Here is a 22,647-nt window from a genome sequence, read left to right as displayed (position 1 = left end):
TGGTCAACGTTCATTTAACATTGTTTTCCTATAATGTGGCCCACTTGAGATTGGACGGCATGGATGTAATACATACATCATGGTGGGGCCCACATAGTAGAGGCAGGGGAGTAGCCCATCCGTTGCCGCGGACGCGGATTGGATACTAAGGTTGAGCACTATTGAAGTGACGTCACCAAGTTTTGTGGACCCCATCATGATGTATGTTTTCTATCCACTCCGTCCATCCATTTGGAAAGATAATTTTAGATAAAGGTCCAAAGAATGAGTCAAATCCAAAGCTCCAGTGGACCTCACCACAGAAAACAGTGGAGAGAGTGACGCCCACTATTAAAAACTTAAATAGGCCACAAAAGTTTTTGAGAAAGCTGATATTTGTTTTTTCCCTTCTTTCATGTCTGTGTTAACTAGTGAAGTAGTTGGATTTCAAATAAAAATCATGGTGAACCTGAGGGAAGTTTCAACGGTAGGCATCAATCTCCTCACTATTTTTTATGGTGGGGTCAACTATGTATTTGGATTTGCATCATTCTTTAAATCATGCCCTAAAATTATATCTCCAAATAGATGGATGGTGTAGATAAAGCACATACATCATAGTGGGCCCATAGAACTTGGTGACGTCACTTCGGTAGCGAATCTCGCGGGCGTGGATTAGATAATGACAAGGTCAGTAGCCAAACCCCTGCTGAAGGGGCGTCACCAAGATTTGTGGACCCCACCATGATGTGTGTGTTGTATCCATACCGTCCATCCATTTGGAGAGATCATTTTATTCATAAAAAAAGAATGAGATAGATCTAAAGTACAAGTGGACCCCACCATAGAAAACAGTGGGGATAGTGACATCCACCGTTCAAAACTTCTTAAGACTACAGAAGTTTCCGATCAAGCTGATATTTATGTTTTCACTTCATCTATCTCTAATGTTAACTTGTGGATAGGTTGGATCTCAAAAAATACATCATGGTGGGCCTATAAATGTTTCAATGGTGGGTGTGACTGCTCCCCCGGTTTTCTGTCTTGAACTTCATATCTATCTCATTCATTTTCTCACGCCACAAAAGGATCTCTGCAAATGGTTGGACGGTATGGATACAACGCATGCATCATGGTGGGGTCTACAGAGCTTGGTGACGTCACTTCAGTGGCAATTTGGCCACTGCCCTTGAAAGTATCTAAATCCGCATCCGAAACTCGCTACTCACTTGTCAGTGGCTAATCCGCGTCCAAGTAGTTCCGTACCGGACGCGGATTTCCCCTTTCGCATGAACCTCCTGCGCAAGGATATTGGGTGGGATCCACGGAGATGTTTTTGAGAAATCCATCCCGTCCATCCGTTTTGCGAGGTCATTTAAGGATGTATGACTAAAATTGAAGTTTATCATATACATAAGTGTGTCATACAAGAGGAAACAATGGGCATTCAGTGAGCACCATTGAAGCACTTTTATGGCCATAAAAGTTTTGTATCAACTTATATTTTAGGTGTTTTCACTTCATCCAATTGGGAACGACCTTATAAACAATTTGGATAACATATAAACATCATGGTGGAGCCTAAGAAGGTTTCAACTGTATGAACTTCTTTTCCTAATTTTCCCTCTTGAGTGACTCATTTGAGTTTTGTATCCACCTCATTTTTTGTTGAATGGTCTAAAATGAGCTCGAAAAAATGGATGGATGAATTAAATTTCTCACATACATTTCAATGGACCCCACCCAACATCGAACTTATTGCAAAAGGCTTTCCCAGGAAATTCGGTCAGAGAGTACCCAATCGTACATGAATTTCACACTTAAGCAAGAAGTTCCGGCATGGGAACCAATGTGGGGCCCACCATGATGTTTTTGATAAATTCATAATGTCCATCTGTTTTTTTTAGCTCATTTTAGGATAAAAGTCTAGAAATAAACTGGATCTAAGACTCAAGTGGGCCGCACTAAAGGAAAAGGTGGGTTGGGAAATTTCTACCATTGAAACCTCCCTAAGGTCAACAATGATGCTTACTTGCCATCCATACCATTCATAATGGGGATGAGCTGAAGATAAATATATTAGCCTGATTCAAAACTTTTGTGGCCCCGCAAATATTTCAACTGTGGACGTTCAATTCTCACATTTTCGGCCCAGTTGAGTATTGGATCCGGCTCATTTTTGGCCTCTTCTCCTAAAATGAACTCACAAAACGGATGGACGTGGTGGATTTATCAAAAACTTCATGGTGGGCCCCACATAGGTTCCCAGTGCAGGAGCTTCTTGCTAAAGCCTTTCCTGGGAAATCCCCATCCACATGCATCAGGATGCACCCTAGGTGGCACCATTGTCACACCAGTTATGTGGACCTTATTTGAAGGTTTTGTTGCTACTAGTGCTCAAGCCTACACGGCACATAGTGGCAATCTTCCCATTAAGAGGAATTGAGGGCCTTATGAATAATGATATTTTAGTTTTCTATTAAGTATTTTAGTTTATTTGAATTAATTATAATGATTTTATTTTTATTTAATAAAAAATAATTTCCTCATAAGGTAAAACATTTCCAAACGAGAGATGGGAAAATGTGTCAAATTAATATATGTAAGACATTTCAGATGTTTGTTAACAAACAAGTTGTTTCAAATTCAGTACTTAATTTCTAGACTTCAGCCATAATTACCAAACAAGTTTTTTTTACTTTAGATTTCAGATTTAGACTTCAGATTTCATATTCAGGCTTTAGACTTCAGATTTAACAAACGGGGCCTTATTCAAAACTTATTTTGCCCTACGAATATTTCAACTGTATATGTTCAATTCTCACATTTTCGACAACTTGAGTACTTGATCCGAGTCATTAAATGAGCTCAAAAAACAAATGGACACTAAATTTCTTACAAACATTACGGTGAGCCCCATCTAGGTTCACAGGAACTTCTTATGAAAGGCTTTAGCAGGAAATCCACCATCCCTGAATTTGAACAGATTTGTCCTACCCCGCTCGTTTACAGCTGGGAACAGACAGAAGCTTTGAGTGGCCATCATGATGTATAGGTTTTATTCCCACCGTCCATCCATTTTTCCGTATTATTTTATAAGAGATATAAGACCAAAATTTAGACAAATCCAAGGCTCAAGTGGACCACACCACAGTAAGTAGTGGTGATAATGATTCTCACTGTTGAACTTTTCTAGGGCCCACTGTGATGTTTATTTGCACCCAAACTATTCATAAAGTCACATCGAACATGGATGAAGAGAACAAAAATATCAGCTCCATACAAAAGTCAGATGAGTTTTCAATGATGAGAGTTTAATCCCCATTGTATGGACTACATCTGTCTTGGGTCTGCCTCAATTTTCAACTTATATTGAAAAAATAGATGGACGCTGTGGATAAGACCCATACATGATGGTGGCCACTCAAAGATGTTGCCCGTCCCAGTTGGGGAAGGATGGACTAGGACGCAATCCTCGTCATTCATTTTGCAAAATTATTTCAAGACATTCTAATGTAACCGAGCCGCAGGAGAGGAAACAGTGGGGATTCAGTGACCACCGTTCAAATATTTTTATGGCAACAAAAGTTATGTATAAAGATAATTTCCTCGTGTTTTTGAACTCATAAACGGCTTGTACGGCATATAAACATCAACCTGGATCTTAGGAAGGTTTCAACGATAGAAAAATCTTTAATGGTGGGCGTCACTCTCTCCACTATTTTCTGTGGTGGGGTCCACTACTGCTTTGGATCTGACGTATTCTATCTCATGCCATAAAATGATATCTCCAACTGGATGGACGGTGTGGATACAACACATACATCATGGTGAGCCCCACAAAACTTGACGACTTTAGCAAGTCTGGCTACTCAACCAGTCAGTATCTAATCCGCGTCCATATCCAAAAGGGCAGGCGCATCCCATGCTTTATACCCACCGCTACAAACTTTCTAGTGTCTAGGTCCATCGAACCCGTTCAAAATGCCTCAGTGTGCTTTTAATGACAAGCATTCCATCATCAATGTTTACTGTGGTGGATCCACCTAAGCTTCATATTTGACTTAAAATGAGATTGCAAAATAAATGGACGTACCGCATCACAGAGATAAAAGGTAGCCCACCGTCCATCCATTTTTTCAGATTTGTTTAGAGCCTATTAAAGCCTATCAAAAACATAAGTGAACCACATGTACACTACAAGAAACAATGGCAATAATGATTTGCACCATTAAAATCTTTCTAGTGCCCACATCAATATTAATTTATCATCCAACCTGTTCATAAAATCACATTGTGGATGAAGGGAAAACACAAATGTCAGCTTACTCCAAAACTTTTGAGCCCCTAGGAATTTTTCAATGGTAGATTTTCAATTTACACTGTTTCCTGTGTTGTGGTTCAGTCGAGCTCTGGACATACGAGGAGCGGATTAGCTCTGGACATACGAGGAGCGGATTAGCTACTGACAGGTTGAGTGGGAGACTCGCTACTTAAGTGATGTCACCAAGTTACGCAGGCCCCACTATGATGTGTGTATTGTATCCACACTGTCCATCCATTTGAAGAGATCATTTTAAGGGAGGAGACAATGAATTAGAATGATAAAGAGCACGAGTAGACCCCACCACTGAAAAGAGTGGGGAGTAGGGGTGTACATCGAGTCAACTCGAGTTGAGCTGGCCTCAGCTTGACTCGGCTCAGCTATTAGCTGACCTCAGTTGGAACTCAGCTTGGTTCGGTCCTCGAGCCTGACTGGCCAGCTCGGCTCGGTTCGATCAGCAGCTCGGGCCAGTTCGAGTCTAGTTCAAGCCAAAATCCAGCCGAGTTCGTCAGTGCAGCATTTTCTCAAACACCTGGACTGCACCTTCAAAATCTCACAATATTTGAGATAGCAACAATGGTTTTAAAAGTATTTTATCAAGCATCTTTTAAGCAACATAAAAATCAAGAAAAAAAAATGGTGTTGGTTTCATATACATACTTTCATTGCCACTAGCCACATTTCTTTGAAGCATTTCATCAAATACGTGGTGGGCAACATCAATATCAAGGTAACCGAGTCACCGAACAGGTTCAAGCCGAGTATGATTCGAGCTAGGTTCGAGTTCGAGTCGAGCTGGGCCAAGCTCGAACTCATTTTTCGAGATTTTAAAAAATCAGCTCAACTCAGTTCGACTCAACTTCAAACCGAGTTGAATTGCGCTTTTTCTAGTCAAGACGAGCGAGCTAACCGAGCTAGAAGTTAACATAGACGGGGGAGAGTGATGCCCACCGTTGAAACCTTTCTAAGGTCCACCATGATGTTTATTTGAGATCCAACCTGTTTAGAAGTTAACACACGCATGAAAGAAGGGAAAACACAAATATCAGCTTGATCTAAAACTTTTGTAGCCCTTAGAAGTTTTTAACGGTGCGCGTCGCTCTCCCCATTATTTTCGGTGGTAGAGCCTACTCCAGCTTTGGATATTACTCATTCTTTGTCTCATGCCTTAAAGTGATCCCTCAAAATGGATGGAGGGTATGGATACAAAACATACACAATGTTGAGGCTCGTATAACTAGGTGACGTCACTTGAGTAGCTAGTCTCGCTGGCTCAACCTGATATACATCGTTTTGGAAACGGATTGGCTACTCCCCTGCCACCAGCTCGATGGCTGATGATCTGTGCTATGTGGGCCTCACAATGATGTGTTTGTTTCATCCATTTTTAAAGATCATTTTAGATCTTTATACCAAAAATGAGAGGGATATAAATCTCATTGTACCACACCACAGGAGAACAATAGTGATTAGATATCCACCATTAAAATCCTACTAAGGCCCACTGTACTGTTTATTTGACATCCAATCTATTGATTAGGTCATACAGGCCCAGCTGAAGGGAAAAAAACAAAGATCAGCTTGATCCAAAACTTTTATGGCGCCCAAAGGATTTTTAATGGTCGACGCTCATTCAACACTGTTTACTGTAATGTGGTCCATTTGAGATTAGGATATGCTTCATTTTTGGTCTCATATCATAAAATGATCTCTAAAAATAGATGGACGACATTGATGAAACACATACATTATGGTGGGGCCCACAGACCATCGACCACCAACCATTGGCTGGTGGCAGCACTGGCAGGGGAGTAGCCAGTGTGTGTTTTTTTAAAAAATAAAACCCTCTTATCGATTCCATCCCTTACCTTTTTTTTTTTTTTTTTTGGAAAGAAAAAAAACCTAGTGTGTTTTTCCTTGAGATGAAATGGGAATTTGAGTGGGGCACTAATGATGCTGGATCATTGATCGTGTGCATGATTTTTTTGTGCATGTGTGGGCCTAAAATATCATGGTTCACTGAGTCATATGCTTGTTTTTTATAAAATGAAAAACTGCATGTAACTTAATCAAAGGCCCCTGCAGTGTAGTGATTTTTGGGTGAGAGCATTTTTACCACCATCAGACCCACCTTATGGAAAGATGGGATACTGCATTTGCCTACCACACTGGCATGTAAGAGGGGCCTAGATGGGTGTGGATTGCACAAGCAAGCAATCTTAGCTAACATACTAAAATATTAACTTTTTAGTGTTAATAGACAGGGGCTAGATGGGTGTGGATTGTACAAGCAAGCAATCTTAGCTAACGGACCAAAATATTATTTTCTAGTGCTAGTAGATAGGTAGATGATGAGTTGTAACCATGACTTTCTTGGAAAGTGACCCCTTGATTTTGATGAACTTGTGTATAGGTTGTAACTGTGACTTTCTTGAAAAATGAGTAGTTAATTTTATAAACCTACAGGTTGTAATCATGATTTTCTTGGAAAGTGCCTGTTGATCTTGATGAACTTAGATATGGTTACAACCATGATTTTCTTGGAAAGTGCCTGTTGATTTTGATGAACTTAGATATGGGTTGTAATCATGACTTTCTTGAAAAGTGTCTCATTGATTTTCATAAACTTGTGTAATTGTATAAGGCCTTTTATTAGTAGAGGTCAGACATCTCAATTTCATTCTCTAACAAGACCTTCCTAAATGCAACGTGTGTATTAAGACGTCTGATGTAAACGCTACCATGTGCCAGCATGGCGCATTGATACAAGATCTAATCCATCCATCATGGAGGTAACCTGGGCTTCATGTCATAACCCAAGAGAGAGTTGCTCAAAACTTTCTAAGGCATCCTACGGCCTTTTCTAACAAAAGTCTCCCCTAATGAGTGGACCGGCCCTGATTTGTAGGTGAGAGCATTCACACCATCAGAACTAGTCATGCTTAGAGCTGGTCATGGGATGACAAGCTGACTCGACTAGTCTGACTCCTTCAAACCTGACTCGATCCGAACCGAATAGGTGAGTCAGTCCAAGCTTCGCCCAATCCGAACTCAAAGTGAGTCGAGTCCAAGTTATCTAGTAACTCGATCCGGTCAGACTCAACTCGATTTGAAACCTGACTTGACTCGGATTCGAGTATATATATAATAAAAAAATCCTCACCACCATCACCACTCTCTCTCTCTCTCTCTCTCTCTCTCTCTCTCTCTCTCTCTCTCTCTCTCTCTCTCTCTCACTCTCTCCATTTTTCCTTGTATGATGGCCCACCTAATGATGTATGAGTATTATCCACGTTGTCCAAATGATGGACCACATGGCTATCCAAACAGTGGGACTGACCCACCTTACTGCCCACCGTCCAGGACTCAGTCCAGATTAGTCCAGGCTAGACCCAGACTTGGATCGGGTTAGTAATGCTGGACTCGGTACCAAGTCAGGTCGAGTCTGTGTCAGGCCTATTTCAAAACCGGATCAAGTCGGGTCAGCCCTAGCTCGGTCTGACTTGACTCCATGCCCATCTCTAGTCATGCTAGCGTGACAAACACATGCTTTCAAACTTAAATTCAAGATTGAATAAGGAACATATATACGTAATACCGAAATTCTTTCTCTGGAAACATGACAGACGCATACTTTCAGACTTTGGAATAAATCAAATGGATGGCATCCATCCATATGTACCGGACCCAGTCAACTAATACTTTGGAGTTGTTTTTAATTGAAATATTATAAACTCTAAGAGGTTTGACCTTCTGGGCATTAACATCACCTATCTAAACCGTCCATTGGAATTTGGGTCCAGTCCTCCCATGTTCCCATACAGGGCAAAACACAACCATTGGATGATTCTAAGCATCCTTGACTGGGCTTAATTGCTATGACTAAATATCTGCACCATTTTTCATGCTACTAACTGTAATGCTCGGATCATTTGATTAGTATAAACTTTTGAAGGTAGTCTATGAAGAGCAGACCAGAGTACTTAATGGACCGTCCACATAGATGATGTGGATGCCAAAGAGTTCAGATGAAACTATTTGCATGGAAATATTTCCATGGACTTACCCAACAAATCATTATTCTTCAGTGTTTAATACTGTTTATATCAAAAACCAAGACCCAAATTCATGGTATTAAAGTGGTTTTCATTTGGTAGACTAGGCTGCATGGGAAGACTTTGGTGTAGTTGAAAAACTGGAAAATAAGCTCTAAAAACAAAGTTCTAAAAAAATTAAATTGTAATTTTGAAATATTTTTAGGAATGTTTTAGTTAAAAGTGAAAACATATTTTAATGCACCACCACTTTCAGCATTCAGCTTCAGCATTAATAACTGGAGTAAAGCTGAAAAATAGACTCATATTTTTAGTGAAAATTAATTTAAGCACTTAATAATTTAAATTTGTCAAACCATTTGAACTGTGTAAGTTGAAAATAAGTGATTAATATTAAAAATAAGTTTTATCAAATTGCAGATTCATCTTTGTACGAATGTTGTTTTTGAGAAAGCATAGGAATCATTATTCTTAGTTGTGCTAAACTCTACTTAGCACAATTTTAAAGAAGGTGGTCTCATTAATTGTGTCGGATGTGCCCGAGCCAATATTGGCTCAATTTAACCGAACATCTTGTGATGCCCAACTAGGTTCAGGTGAATCAGGGCCTCTATCCAGCCATTTGTGTCATGCAATTGGCCAAGGGGAGGATTCGTTCTTCTTATGAGGACTTTCATTTAAGCGTGTGATAGCTCGCTTAGTTCAATAATAATTCAATATTAAGAAAAAATACTTTAGTTATAGTTGATAACACAATATGTATGAATCTTTGTACTTGTGGCTAATAAGAAAATCAATGAAAAAATAAAAACCCTAAGCGGTAGAATAGTTGCCAAGCATGGTCATCTGAAATTTCCCTCTACTAACTTCATAGGCAAGGCTATCATTGGGAAATAATCGAATGATTGTCCAGGTACTGAGTCTCGTTAAGTCAGATAATTGTTGATGGTGGATGGATCTTTGACAATCTTGTGAGAAAGTCGACGGTCGACGTAACGTGGATGATAAAGGGTTTCATAGTCTAATCAAGATCATGCAGGCAAGATGGTCATGAACACGTGTGCTTCCGCATGTCCTTAATTTTGTATTTTTCAGTTTCTTATTTTATTCAATTTTACAACAATTGTAAATATGTAATTTGAGATTATCAAATCTCAACATGACTTATCATAAGTTTAGGAGCAAATCACCATTTATCAAAGGTGGGCTCTACCTAATGAACTAGGCACACAAAAAGTGGGCCCCTAATGATGAATGGCCCACAACCAAGGTAGACCTTGATGATGGACAATCCACATCAAAGGTGGGGCTCACACAATGAATGATCTACATCAAAGGTTGGTCCAACATGATGGTTGATGAATATGAGGGGGATCAAATAGACTTACAGAAAATTACTTATGGTATTAGAAACCAAAATATGCTTTTCTACTTTTTGAAGGATAAGCATGTTATTTACCAAACATACTTATGATTAAGTAGAATTCAAGATAAGCTACTTATGATATAAGTAGCTTATCTAAAAGTAACTAATGGATCCAAACCCCTCCTTGACGAAGAGAATGCAAAAGAATCAATGGTTAGAAATATTTGCCATCATATCAACCATAGGTATCCATGAAACATCAGGCCCAACTATGCAAAGGGGAAGAAAATCCCAGTTCTCTGTCTAAACTCTCACTTACGTAAAATGCGATACTTAAAAATAAAGAAAAATTGTAGAAGCCCTCTGGGGCAAGAAATTTCTTTTCAACTAACATATTAAATGCAGATAATGCATATAACAAATTAAATAAAACATTAAATGAATTGTTCCTGCCAATTGAAGTAATGAACATGTAACGAATATTGGACAATTTTCCTTATAGAGGGCATTTAATCACAGCTGATTCCTGTGGTGTGGTCCACCTAAGATATGGATCTGCTTTATTTTTTATTGCATGCACTAAAATGAGCTGGAAAAACGGATGGATGGTGGGCATATACAACACATACATAAATAGGTCTACTTGACCTTATCAATAGGTTAGATGGCAAATAAACATCATCGGTGGGCCATAGGAAGGTTTCAATAGGTTGGATGGCAAATAAACATCACGGTGGGCCCTAGGAAGATTTCAACGGCGGAGTCATTGACGCTGCTGTGTGGTCTACTTGAGCCTTCGTTCTGCCTACATTTTGGGCTCATGCCATAAAATGATCTTTCAAAATGAATGGACGTCTTGGATAAAAACACATATATTACAGTGGATCCCACATAGCCCCTGACAGGACCGTCCGTCTCTTTCTAGGTCCTGGTTGCCTGCCCTTCCTAGAACCTTTTCCGTTCACTTCAACTCTCCCTCCATTTTCAAAGTATCTTTTTCTTTTGGTGTTCTGAGATGAAATGGAATCTGAAAGAAGCAGGTTCAATGACTTTTCTCTGTCAATTTCTCTACCGAAAACAGCTCCCTTCCATCCGTTTCCATCTCTCTCCTTCAATCAGGTAGCTTTCTTCTTCTTTATTATTATTTTTTAAAAAAATAAATAATTTAAAAATAAAAATAAATTTTAATTATGTTATTTTCAAGATCTGATTTTTCTCTGTTTTGCTTTTTTTATTTCTTCCTCCTATTTTTTAATGCTTTCTAGGGTTTACTCTTCTCTCTTCCCAAATGGTATGGATTCTCTGTTTCTGCACTCGTTTTGTATTATTCGAGATTTCTGAGGCTTGTGGGGTCCACATTCCGATGATCCAGATCGTTCGCCTGGATGGCTCTTGCATGGGTGGGTGACGCTGCGAAAGTCCTCACCACTGGATGATCCTAGCTGTCTGGTAATTAGCCTCCAAATGGAAGGTTGGGATGAACATTTTGGCTGGACTGTCCGTATCCAGTTGAGGAAAAGAAAAAAATAAGCTGTTGGATTGGATGGCTGGGATTGTTCTATGGAGGATATCCTTTTGTCCATTGTCCATTGATCCTTGATGGCAGGGCATGTATGCAAACTATCTGGAATGCTTGAAATGATCTTCCCCCCAGATCAAAATGCAGTTGAGCTGGGTCATGCATTGTACAGTCCCTCAAGAAAAAGGAAATGTAAAATGTTTTGCCCTAATTAGCTGTGTTTTAGTTTGGACAATCATTTGGTGATCCAAGCAGTTCATCTGATATACATCACTATATGATGAGAAATCCTGCCAACTGTTTATGCTCAATGTGGAAAAGTCCCCCAATCGGTTGGCTGGGATTGTCTAGTGGAGGAGGCTTTTAATCTGACCCAGATGAACGGTTTGGTTGATAGAATGTGGGCTTGATACAGGAACACCCCCTTGTTTGTGCTGAGCATTGTATAATACCTGGGGCTGCAACTTGGTTTCGGGTCAGCTCGATCCTGACTGACCCAACATGACTTCGGTTTGGGTGGTCAGGGCCTGGCCTGGGTTAGCATTTGAAAACTCAAACCTGATTTAAAATCAGGTTGGGTTTGGGTTGAGCAGATTCTGGATAGGTTGGGAAGGTCACATGCATTTGTGTTGGGTTGGGTCTGTTCAAGGTTGAGTTGAGAGTAATTGAGGTTGGGCACCTTGGGTTGGAATTCGTGTTGAGTCAGGTTGTGGGTTGAGTCCTCTTGAGGTTGGGTCAGGCTTGGAATGCTCCTTAACCTGACCCAACCAGCCCAAATTGCACCTCTAATAATACCTTGTCCGATTTGCATCTGGTTTCCATGTAATGAATATGGATTGTTCATTTCCTCACATTTGATTAGATGGTTGGATCATTTGATCAGAAGTGAAATTTTTGGGAGCAATTGATGAGAAAGGCGGGGTCTCACATGATAGATGGTCCAGAGAACCTGTCTAGTATTATAAATATGAAATGCCCATTTCCTATCCGATGAGATGGTTAGAGTCACTGTTTCAGGTCAATGGAGCATGTAGTTCAGTGATCTGAACTGTTGATATGATTTGGCCCAATTTGGATGCCCCATAAAACATGTCAATCCTTCAATTAGTCTTCAGGTTGTGTAATCCTTAATCCTTCAATTAGCTGCCAGGAGATAGGCAATTACTTGAAAAAGAAATGGGACAACATTCTACATTCAATGAAAAGAAGGCTATAAAAAACAATGTCCAGGAACATTTGCCAATATATAAACCATGCATATCATTGAACCATGGGGCCAATTATGCAAAATGGAAGAAAATACAAACTCACTGTGGAAACTTTTTAAGTTATGCAGTGTATATGATACCTAAAAATGAAAATTTGTGGAAGCCTTCTCAGGCCTACACTGTAAAGAAATTGCTTCTTATTTCAACTTTCAACCAACATTTTGCAGGCAAACAATGCACACAGTAGAATAAATCAAACATTGAATGACTGTTTGTGTGAATTGAAGTACATAACATAGAACCCTTGGATGGATTTATAAAAAAAGTACAGAACACATAATGAATATTAGCACATGGTTCCATATCAAAAGATCTGTAGGAAAAAAAATACAAATTCTCAAGTTACAGTTAGAAAATATCATCCAAATATTTCATAATTGTCTAGTCACCATTCCAGCATTCTTTATTCCGTCTACTCACTTTGCATGTGCACATCATTGCAGTCTCTGTTGTGAGAAAAATGTCCAGAATGAAATTTATGATTAAAACCTGAAAGTTATGTGCTAGAATTTGGTTGCTTAAATCTATAAAAGAATTGAAGCATATACTTAACTTTGAAAACTAATCATGGATAAAACAGGAAGTATAAGTTCCTAGTGCATTCGGTCCAAGTGTTTTGATTCGAATTACAAGTTAAACCCAATAATTTTGAGATCCAAACTTTAATTTAATAGGCTCCACAATAGATGGAGGGTGCTCCAAAAATCTTACAGATGGAATCTCCTAATCTGTCAATGAATATCCTGCAAAAGACAATTAAGAAAATAATACATCAATAGCCTGGGAAAAGATAGCTAAAGATTGGATGGCAAGGAACTCCTAATTAGATTTGCTTGAGCCATGATAAATAGAGGACTTTTAGAAGTTGTAGGAATATCACTAACAGGAACACATTTCAAGCTCAGGCTGTGAAATTACTGTACTCATCCAAAATGGGCTTTAAAGTATGGATTGAATGCAAACAAATCCAGGCACATTGGCTCCTCAGTTAGTTCCCTATATACCAAAAATAAAAATAAAAAATTACACTACTGCAGTTGAACATTATACATGATGTAACACCAACTATCATATGGGATCAAACAAATCAAAATCCATATGAAGTAAACATAAAATACGGGTTAAGCCAACATGTGTTTGAGATCCCAGCTTTCCATTAGATGAGCCACGCCCAAGAATTAGGCTTTTTGCTCCTAAAGTCAGGAACAATGTAAACAAAATGGAATGGCTAATACATCTCTTTATGAACATCCATTTCTTGCACACATAGTAGTCCATATGAGGAGTGAAACACTTAATTTTTAAGCTAGAAGTTCTAAGAATTTCAACCCACGTGATGGAGAGCTTAGTCTTACATCCTTATGCCACACTGGTGTATGTAGCTGCATTTGATTGCGCAATGCTCCATATATATGTGGTCTTAGGAAACCTCAACCGCAGCTTATGCTTAGTCCAAGCATTAGTTCAGATGCAAATCATATGCAAATAAAATGGACAGTTAGCATTGATGTGACCAGACAACCTGGATTTTGTGCAAGGGAAGTTATATAGTGTCCCCCACTTGATGAGCAGCTTGGTCATGCATATGTGTAAAATCTCTTATCAATCACCACAAATGTGTCTGGTAGCATTGCCAATAAAATATAGAGACTATAAATCAAATCTTGGATTAAAGTGTAAAAATGATGTGTGGCTATTCATACTAAAGCAACTCATTAGCAAAATAGAAGTACATGAATGTGAAAATCGTCATTATACACTCATTCCATTCAAGTGGGGTTGGTGATAATCCTTTGATTGATGTCCTCAAATTTGGAGTTCTTATTAAACAGTTGAGGAAAAAACATATATAACAATAGCCTGTGGAAAAAGGCCAAAGATTGAATGGTTAGGAACTTTCAATTGGGTGAAGTTTCAATGGAATGAGAACTTGTAAAACTGTAAACATATTATAAATGCTAATGAATATTCTTAATGAATGAGAAATCATCATTTTTCATTCAATATTGGCTTGAAGTATAGACTAATCACCAAATTAAAAATTCTTGGCTCATCAATAGCCTATGTCACCCCTGTTAGGCCCAGGTGGAAAACTCAACCCCAGTGATTCAGGTGGACTCAATTAGAAACCGTGTACAAGGAAATGCTCACCCTCTGAACCGTTTCCGTTGTTGTTGCCCACCTGAATCATGAATGGGCCCAAAGTTTTATGCCCTAGGCCTAAATTTAGTGTGGCATCTAATGGTTGGAATGGTTTTCATAAGACCATTATGGTGGAATGTTGCCCCGAACTGTTTCCTTTGGGTTAGCCCACCTGCATCACAAGCTAGTTGGTTTTATTTTATTTTTTTAATCCTAGCCTTAATGTGGGATACACATTTAATAGTAATGGTAGGAGAAGGTTTTGTATGGAGCCGATCAAAAATGAATGGCGGCTTCCCTCTATTAACTGTTAAAAAATAAAATAAAATATTTCTGCCGAAATAAATGAAAGAGGGATTTCATGGGTTGCCAGCCCTTGAACTTTTAAGGAGCCCATGGTGATATGTATGTGAAATCCACTCCGGCATTTAAATGTGCAATCCTACTTTTGGCCCAAAGTTTTTTTAAAAAAAATTAAGGCTGACCTATGATTCAGGTGGGCCACACCAAATGAAATAATTGGAGGAGAGACATCTACCATTGATTATAACAGAGCCCACCATGATGATTATATGAATTCCACTTTAACCATTAGATGCTACACCAAAATTTAGGCATGGGGCCCAAGCATCAGGCCCATCCGTGATTCAGATGGGCCACACCAAGAGACAGTTTGGAAGGTGAATATTGCCCTATGTGCTATTTCAATCGTGAGGCCTACCTGAATCATGGATAGAGCTGAGCTTGGGCTAGGGCCTAACAGGGGTGATACGCCTAGTGATCAGTGTGGATTTGACATAAACATTAAGGTGGGGACCACCGAGCCACCTGTTTCCTTGAGGACAAGAAGATTTGGTACTCCCCACCCCAATACTGGTCAGTGCTGGATCACACCAAAGGCTATGATGTATGGGTTTAGTCACTCTGTTCATCCATTTCAGAAGCTCATATTAGGACATGCACACAAAAATGAGGCATATGCAAATATCAGGTGGATCACACCAAAGGAAACAGTGGTAATTGAATGCCCACCATTGTTAAGAAATCTATCCCGAGGTAATGAGTAAAAGGTATGGGTAGCTCATTGAAGAAAACAGTATCAGAATGTAAATTTATTTATATTAAGTAGTTTGTTGGTTCTTCTTTTCTTCAGTGATAAGCTCACAGGAGTTTCAACACAAGGTCATGAATTCAAGTACCCATTGTTGTGAAATCCCACCATATGGTACTACAAGATCATGAGTTCCAGTATTCATTGTGATGAAATCCCATCATATGGTGTGAGTAATTGTGTTAAAAATAATAATAATAATAATTCAAATGATTATACTAGCTTCAAGTATGGATTGACAGGTAAATAACAATGAAGAGGGGAAAGTAGGGGAAAGAAGTTTCACCAAGCGTAGCTCTCACAAAGAGAGACCGTGCCCGTGCTTAGATTGTCTCCCTATTGCTGCATGTGGACGGAGGATATTGCTGAATCTTATGCAAATCCTTTCCTTCGTCTTCTCGAAGCCTGTGCTTGAATTCATGGGGCATCCTCCACAGCTCCAATTTCTTGAGGGTAGTCATGTGTTCCAATCCTTCTGGAAGCTTCTTCAAATATTTCTTGCATTCACTGATCTGTAAATGTAAAAGATTTGGCATGGCTCCTTCCTCAATACTCCACTCTAAGTACTTTTAACTATTCAAGACGTAAGGATTCGAGTCGAGGAAACCCTTGTGCAGCACAAGCCATTTCCTTTCGCATGTACGACCATGACAAATATGCATTGTCCCTTTCCTTGTAGGCCTCGCATGATGGATGGTCTAGAGAATTATGGAACTTTTCTAGTATATAATAGATATGGTTTGCCTATTTCCTATGGAGTAATTAGATGGTTTGGATAAATGTTTCAGAGCAATTGAGCGTGTAGTTCAGTGATCCAAACTATTGAAATGATTGGCCCAATCTGGATGCACGCTAGAACTCACCAATGCTTCAAGCCTTTGAGATATGTAATCCCTAAAGCAGTAAAATAGTGGAAGCCCTCCCAGAACCACACTGTAAAGAAATTATTTCTTATTTGAGTTTTCAACTAACATATTACAGGCAAACAATGCATACAGTAAAATAAGTCAAACATTAACAATACAATTAACCCAAATTAAAATGCAGAGCATATAACGAATATTAGTGCATGGTTCCAGATTGAAAGATCTCAAACAGAAAGTACATAAATCCTTGAGTTACAAATACAAATGATCGTCCAAACATCTCATCACTGTCTAGTCACCATTCCACCATTCCACCATTCTTCAATTCGTCTAGTCACTTAGTATATGCAGGTCACTGCAATCTCTGTTGTGAGAAAAATGCCTGGAAAATGAAATTTATGATTAGAACCTAAAAGTTATATACTAGAATAATAATTGATAAAACAGTAAGTATAGGCTTCAAATGCATTCAGTCCAAGTATCTTGATGCATGAAACAAGTGGGGCTAGTAGTTCTGAAATCCAAACTTTGATTTAATACACTCTGCCATAAACGAAAGATGCTCCAAAAATCTTACTCGAAGCTCCTGTCTAACCTCTCGATGGTTGCCCTACAAAAGACATGTAAATAATACATCAATTGCCCAGGAAAAGAGATAGTGGAAGATTGGATGGCAAGGAACTTCCAATTAGATTTACTTGGTCATAACAAATAGAGAATTTTTAGGTTGCAGGAATATTACGGACACAATGTGCAATTAGTATACTCATCCAATATGGGCTTCAAAGAATGGATAGAATGCAAACAAATTCAAATGCATTAGCTCCTCAGTGAGTTCTCTGTATAAAACAAAAATTACACTACTGCAATTGAACACTATACATGTTGTAACACCAACTATCATATGGTGCTACTAAACTACTAAAAAAATCTTATCAAGTTAACATTCAACAGAGGCTAAGCCCACACGCATGTGGAATTATGACCATCCACATGCGGCCACATATGCTAATGTGGAACATGTGTTTGAGAACCCAATTTTCCATTAGATGAGCCTCGCACAAGAATCAAGTTTATTGCTCTTGAAGTTGGGCACAATATACAAAAAGGAAAAAAGAAAGGCTAATACAGCTCTTTCAAACATCCATTTGTTTCGTACACAGTGGTCCACTTGAGGAAGGAAACACTTGATTTTTAAGCCAAAAGTTCTAAAAAGTGTGGCCCACTTAATAGAAAGCTTTTATCTCACAACCTTGTGCTACATTGGTTGGGCAATGCTTCACACACATGTTAGGAAAACTTACCCACAACTTATGCTTGGTCCAAGAATCAGGTCGGATGCAAATAATGTGAGTCAATACTATGCAAATGTAATGGACAGTTAGCATTTAACATATGGTGCATCAGATGAGCAGACAGCCTGAATCTTGTGTAAGGGAAGCTATACAGTGACACTCTCTTGATGAGCAGCTTGGTTATGCTTATGTGTAAACTCTCTCATCAATCGTTGGTTGCAGTGGGTACTACACAACTGGGGTGATGAGGATTTTGTGAAGATCTTAAAGAGATGTAAGGATGCCATAGATGCAGAGAGTGGTATGGTTATCATAGTCGACATTATCATAGGCGTTGATGATCTGCATGAGCTTGAACATATGAGGTTAGCAATGGACAAGATAATGCTGGCTAAGACAGGAGGAAAAAAAGGAGTGGAGGAGACTCTTAGCTGATGCTGGATTCAATCAACTGATGCTGGATTCAATCAATGCAAGATAACACCCATCAAAGCCCTCCAATCTGTAATCAAAGCACGTCCTTAATCACCTCGTAGGTGCACGTACCAACTTGTCCATGACATCCGAATAACTGGAGTGAGTCTCGCCATGTGCACGGCTCATATGTCCAGTACATGTGCCAGGCTGGCACGTGTGTAGTGTGTTCTGTTTTTGCCAAGACGGGGACTGTATGATCATAGCCTTTTTAAAAAAATTATTAATTAAAGGTGTGAGCAAGTCACCTATAATATTATTAATTCCAAGAACGGACTGTACATTTTTTCAGGCAGGCTCCTATATATATATATATATATATATATATATATATATATATATATATATATATAATATATATATATATATATATATATATATATATATATATATATATATCCACTTTGATCTAAAACTTTGATTCCAAGAACGGACTGTACATTTTTTCGGGCAGGCTCCTAAAAAAAAAAAATAATAAATAAAATCAATGGGGCCTCACCTATTGTAGGAAGGAAACAAATACAAAATCCATTCATCTGAAAAATATATACCGAATGGCTTATAGGACAAAAATATGTAGACAGCAAGCTATGAGACAGAATGGATCCCCAAAACACCAAAGCAAAAAAAAACGTGAGCTCACTACGCATTGCATGGCCACCAACCGGCCTCCCTGCCACTGAAAATCTAGAGAGTACAAATTAAATATCTGGGTAAAGCCTAAAAATGATGTGCAATTATTCATAGAAAAGTAATTCACCAACAAAATAGAAATACATAAATACAAAAACTGTAATGATGCACTCATTCAAAAGATGGTCTTGGTTGAAGCATTTTTTCAAACAAGTAGCGTGCAGATTTGTACATAAAGAAATAATTAAACAGCATTCCAAAATTATAATAAAAGACTTAATTTGTCTTACAAACTATGAAAGGAATGGAGAAACCAGCATTAGATTTTTATAGAAAGAATTTAAAGTGTTTAAAAGAATAAATTTCTCAAAGTATATAACTAGAATTTAAAATTCTTGAGACTATAAGATACTATCTTGAAGTATGGATTAAAAGGTAAATAAAAATGAAGAGTGGAAACAAGTATCACCTATGTATGTACCTCTCATAATGATAGAAATTAAAGTCCGAATGCTTCGAATCTAATCATCTGTTGTATGTCGATGGAGGGTATGTGCCGGATCTTATACCAATCCTCTCCCCCGTCTTCTCGAACCCTTGCATTGAATTCGTCACGCATCCACCACAGCTCCAATTTCTTGAGGGTAGTCACGTGTTGCAGTCCTTCTGGAAGTTTCTTCAATTGCTTGCAGTCACCTATCCATAAATGTAAAAGACTTGGCATAGCTCCTTCCTCCACTCTCCACTCCTTTAAATTACATAACGCTTGAAGATGTAAGGATTCGAGTTGAGGAAACCCTTGTGCAGAGCAAGCCATTTCCACTCCATCATATGAAGCACCGAGCAATTTGAGAATGCGAAGGCTTTTCAGCTTCTCCAACGTCGCCATTGGGTCTTCCTTTAAACCGGACCATTCCAAGGTGAGTTTGGTGAGATTTGTTGGAAATTCAGGGAACGTCTCTAACTTTCCTCCCCAATACAACTTACTTAACTTGAGAAGATGTGAAAGATTAGGTAACGGCAAAACTTTGGCACTGCCTTCAAAAATACGTATCGGTACTGACATCCGCGCCCACAGATGATGGAGGCAGTTCAGATTGACAATCGCCTCAGAGAATAACTCAGCATCAGCTCCCGTTTCGAAAAGTATTTTTATTTCTCTAAGATTGGTGAGCTTTCCCAAGCAACCCTCCATCCATTTGCCAGCATATACTCCATATAGAGTCTGGAGGTTACTTATCAGGTCGAGCCTTGGATGCCCTTGTATCACTCCAAAATGTCGCTCTTCTATCACTGATCCCGTAGACATAATTATCTGCGGTTTGTTCCCGGGCAATCGAAGATGTCTTAACTGATGCATCTTCCCAATTGTGTCGGGTACTACAATATGATTAATAGATTGTAGAAATAGAGTTTGTAAATTGATAAGATTGCCTATCGATGATGGGAGGGTTTCTAACTCAGTTTTAGTACACCTGAGATATCTCAAATGGATTAGTTCACCTATTTGCTTTGGTAGCTCTCTTATTTCTACACCAGCTAGATATAGCACCCTAAGCAACTTAAAGCCTTGGAATAGAAACTTGCTTTGTTCCTTTTGAAGCGATGTATAGCCTTGGATGTAGATCAACACAGAACGAAGGTGCGGATGGGAACTACTTAAGGAAATGTACTTCGGCTCATTAAGGTGAATTGCAAGTCGACGGGCTCTAGATGCGGAAGGAGCATTCCCATTGTCACGGCGAACTTCGAGAAACTTGCTTTCCTTAGCTTCTGATATGGACAGATCACGCAAAAGATCGTGGATACGACAGCTTTTGATACCCCTGCTTGAATTTCTTCTTGTCAATTGAACCATACTTCTCTGAACCAACTGCATCAGATAATCTTCTCCAACCTCTTCCAATGTTAGTTCCCCTCTTTCTTTAAGAAACCCTTCTGCTGCCCACAGTCCAATCAATTCATTGGCATGGAACTCGTAGTCCTCTGGAAAATTTCCCAGGTATAGAAAACATGGTTTTAAGTAATAAGGCAAATCTTTATAGCTTAAAGATAATATGCTGGAGATTTGGACTTCTCCTTCGACAAACTGCCAGCTGATGCTCTTGCGTACATTGTCCCACTCCCTTGGTTCCTTTCCTGATAAGAGCCCTCCAATGACTGCGATAGCAAGAGGGAGACCATGGCATTTTTCCACAATCTCTCTTCCCAGCTTCTCCAAATAATCCGGCGGCCAACCCCCATCTTGTCCTGCGAATGTTTTTTTACGGAACAAATCCCAGCTCTCTTCATTGGTTAGAAATCGAAGTTCGTGGGGCTGGCTTCGTCGATCTGCATATGAAGCAACGTCTTTGATTCGTGTGGTGAGCATGACCCTACTGCCATTATTCGCATCCGGAAATGCATCCTTCAAAGCATCCCATGCTTCCCTTTTCCATATATCATCCAAGACCACCAAGTATCTCTTGTCGTTCAGATACTCGGAAATCTTGTCCCTCAGCTCAGCAATGTTCAATTTCTCCGCTGCTTTGTCAGATACCACCCTCCAACGTCTTACAAAGACCCGCAAAAGATCTCTCGCAGAATACTCTTGTGAAACAGAAATCCATGCATGAGTATGGAAATGTTTCTTAACAGTATTAGCGTTATAAAGTTTCTTAGTAAGAGTGGTCTTACCGAGACCACCCATTCCTACTACAGAAACAACACAACGTCGCAGCTCTCCCTCTGTTAACTGGGCCACCAACATCTCCAATTCCTTCTCAAAGCCAACAAAATCTGTTTCTTGAGAAAGAGGAGAAGTGAGCCTCCATTCTTGGAGGCTTAGACCGGAAGAGCTCGTTCCTGCTCCTTGGCCTATATTTTCAATTCCATACGTCGATCTACTTTCAGAGATCGCACGGATTTTAGCCTTTATTCGCTCGATCTTCGATCCCACCTCATGGCGAGGTTTCAATTCATTGAAGATGCAAGCGTACCTTTTAATGCCAGTTCGCCTCAAGTTTGCTACCTTGAAGAGAATGGTGTCGATGACGTCCTCAGCATCATATGCAACATCTCTCACATCCCCCACCCAGCCCTTTACTCTTCTATCTCCTTCTTGTTTGGCGTCTGCGTCTTCCAAGAAGCATTGCATCCGCTTAAATTCCGCCTCTAGCCATTCGACTTGATCACCAACGCCATATAAGAAAATGGCTTCTTGAAGGATTGGGTCAGCGAGTTTTTGGAGAAGGAGCTTGACAATGGACTCGACAATGGACATCTTTCCTCACTCTTTTTTCTCTCACTGGAAAGAAATTCAGATAAAAGCTTTGTTTCTCTTCACTTCAAGTTGCAGGTCTCTTCACTGTGGACTTTACTGACGATGATCCTCCACAGTCACGCACATGTGAAATTTTGGAGAGTAAAAGACGCTGGCTTAATTCCCTCAATGTCATCGATGATTGTAGATGCGAGAGCTTGAATTTATGCTGTTGATTGGAGATTAATACCGCCGGATCAAGGGTTAGAATTTGCCTGAGTAATCTCTCTAAGTCCACGCGTGATGTATATGTATTATCCACGCTATATCCATCCGTTTTATCAGCTTATTTTAGATCATGACCCTAAAATTGA

The 22,647-nt window shown here is 39.3% G+C and overlaps 1 protein-coding gene and 1 long non-coding RNA gene across 12 annotated transcripts in view; one reads left to right on the top strand and one right to left on the bottom strand.

Moving 5' to 3' along the window:
* Positions 1-22,647, bottom strand: part of LOC131257718 (putative disease resistance protein At1g50180) — a 123,301-nt gene that overhangs the window by 65,799 nt on the left and 34,855 nt on the right. Inside the window, exons 1-4 of one of the 11 annotated variants that reach the window (XR_009177577.1) lie at positions 19,514-22,354; positions 19,043-19,086; positions 17,208-17,240; positions 16,695-17,012 (exon numbers count right to left, since the gene is read on the bottom strand). Coding sequence is in view for 7 of the 11 variants with exons in the window: in XM_058258534.1 (XP_058114517.1) it covers positions 19,532-22,294 (2,763 nt within the window). In the remaining 4 variants the exon portion in view is untranslated. Of the gene's footprint in view, positions 1-16,694; positions 17,241-19,042; positions 19,087-19,501; positions 22,355-22,647 lie in introns of those variants that run through there. The other 10 variants (XR_009177576.1, XR_009177574.1, XR_009177575.1 and 7 more) reach the window with 10 other exon arrangements.
* Positions 10,695-22,647, top strand: part of LOC131257730 (uncharacterized) — an 85,594-nt gene continuing 73,641 nt past the window's right edge. Inside the window, exon 1 of the long non-coding RNA XR_009177608.1 lies at positions 10,695-10,843. This is a non-coding gene — a long non-coding RNA (uncharacterized LOC131257730). The remainder of the gene's footprint in view (positions 10,844-22,647) is intronic.

This window comes from Magnolia sinica, chromosome 10 (assembly GCF_029962835.1).
Source record: "Magnolia sinica isolate HGM2019 chromosome 10, MsV1, whole genome shotgun sequence".
NCBI classification, from domain to species: Eukaryota; Viridiplantae; Streptophyta; class Magnoliopsida; order Magnoliales; family Magnoliaceae; genus Magnolia; species Magnolia sinica.
Note: the sequence above shows the minus strand (reverse complement) of the source record. Positions and strands in the feature narration are given on the sequence as shown.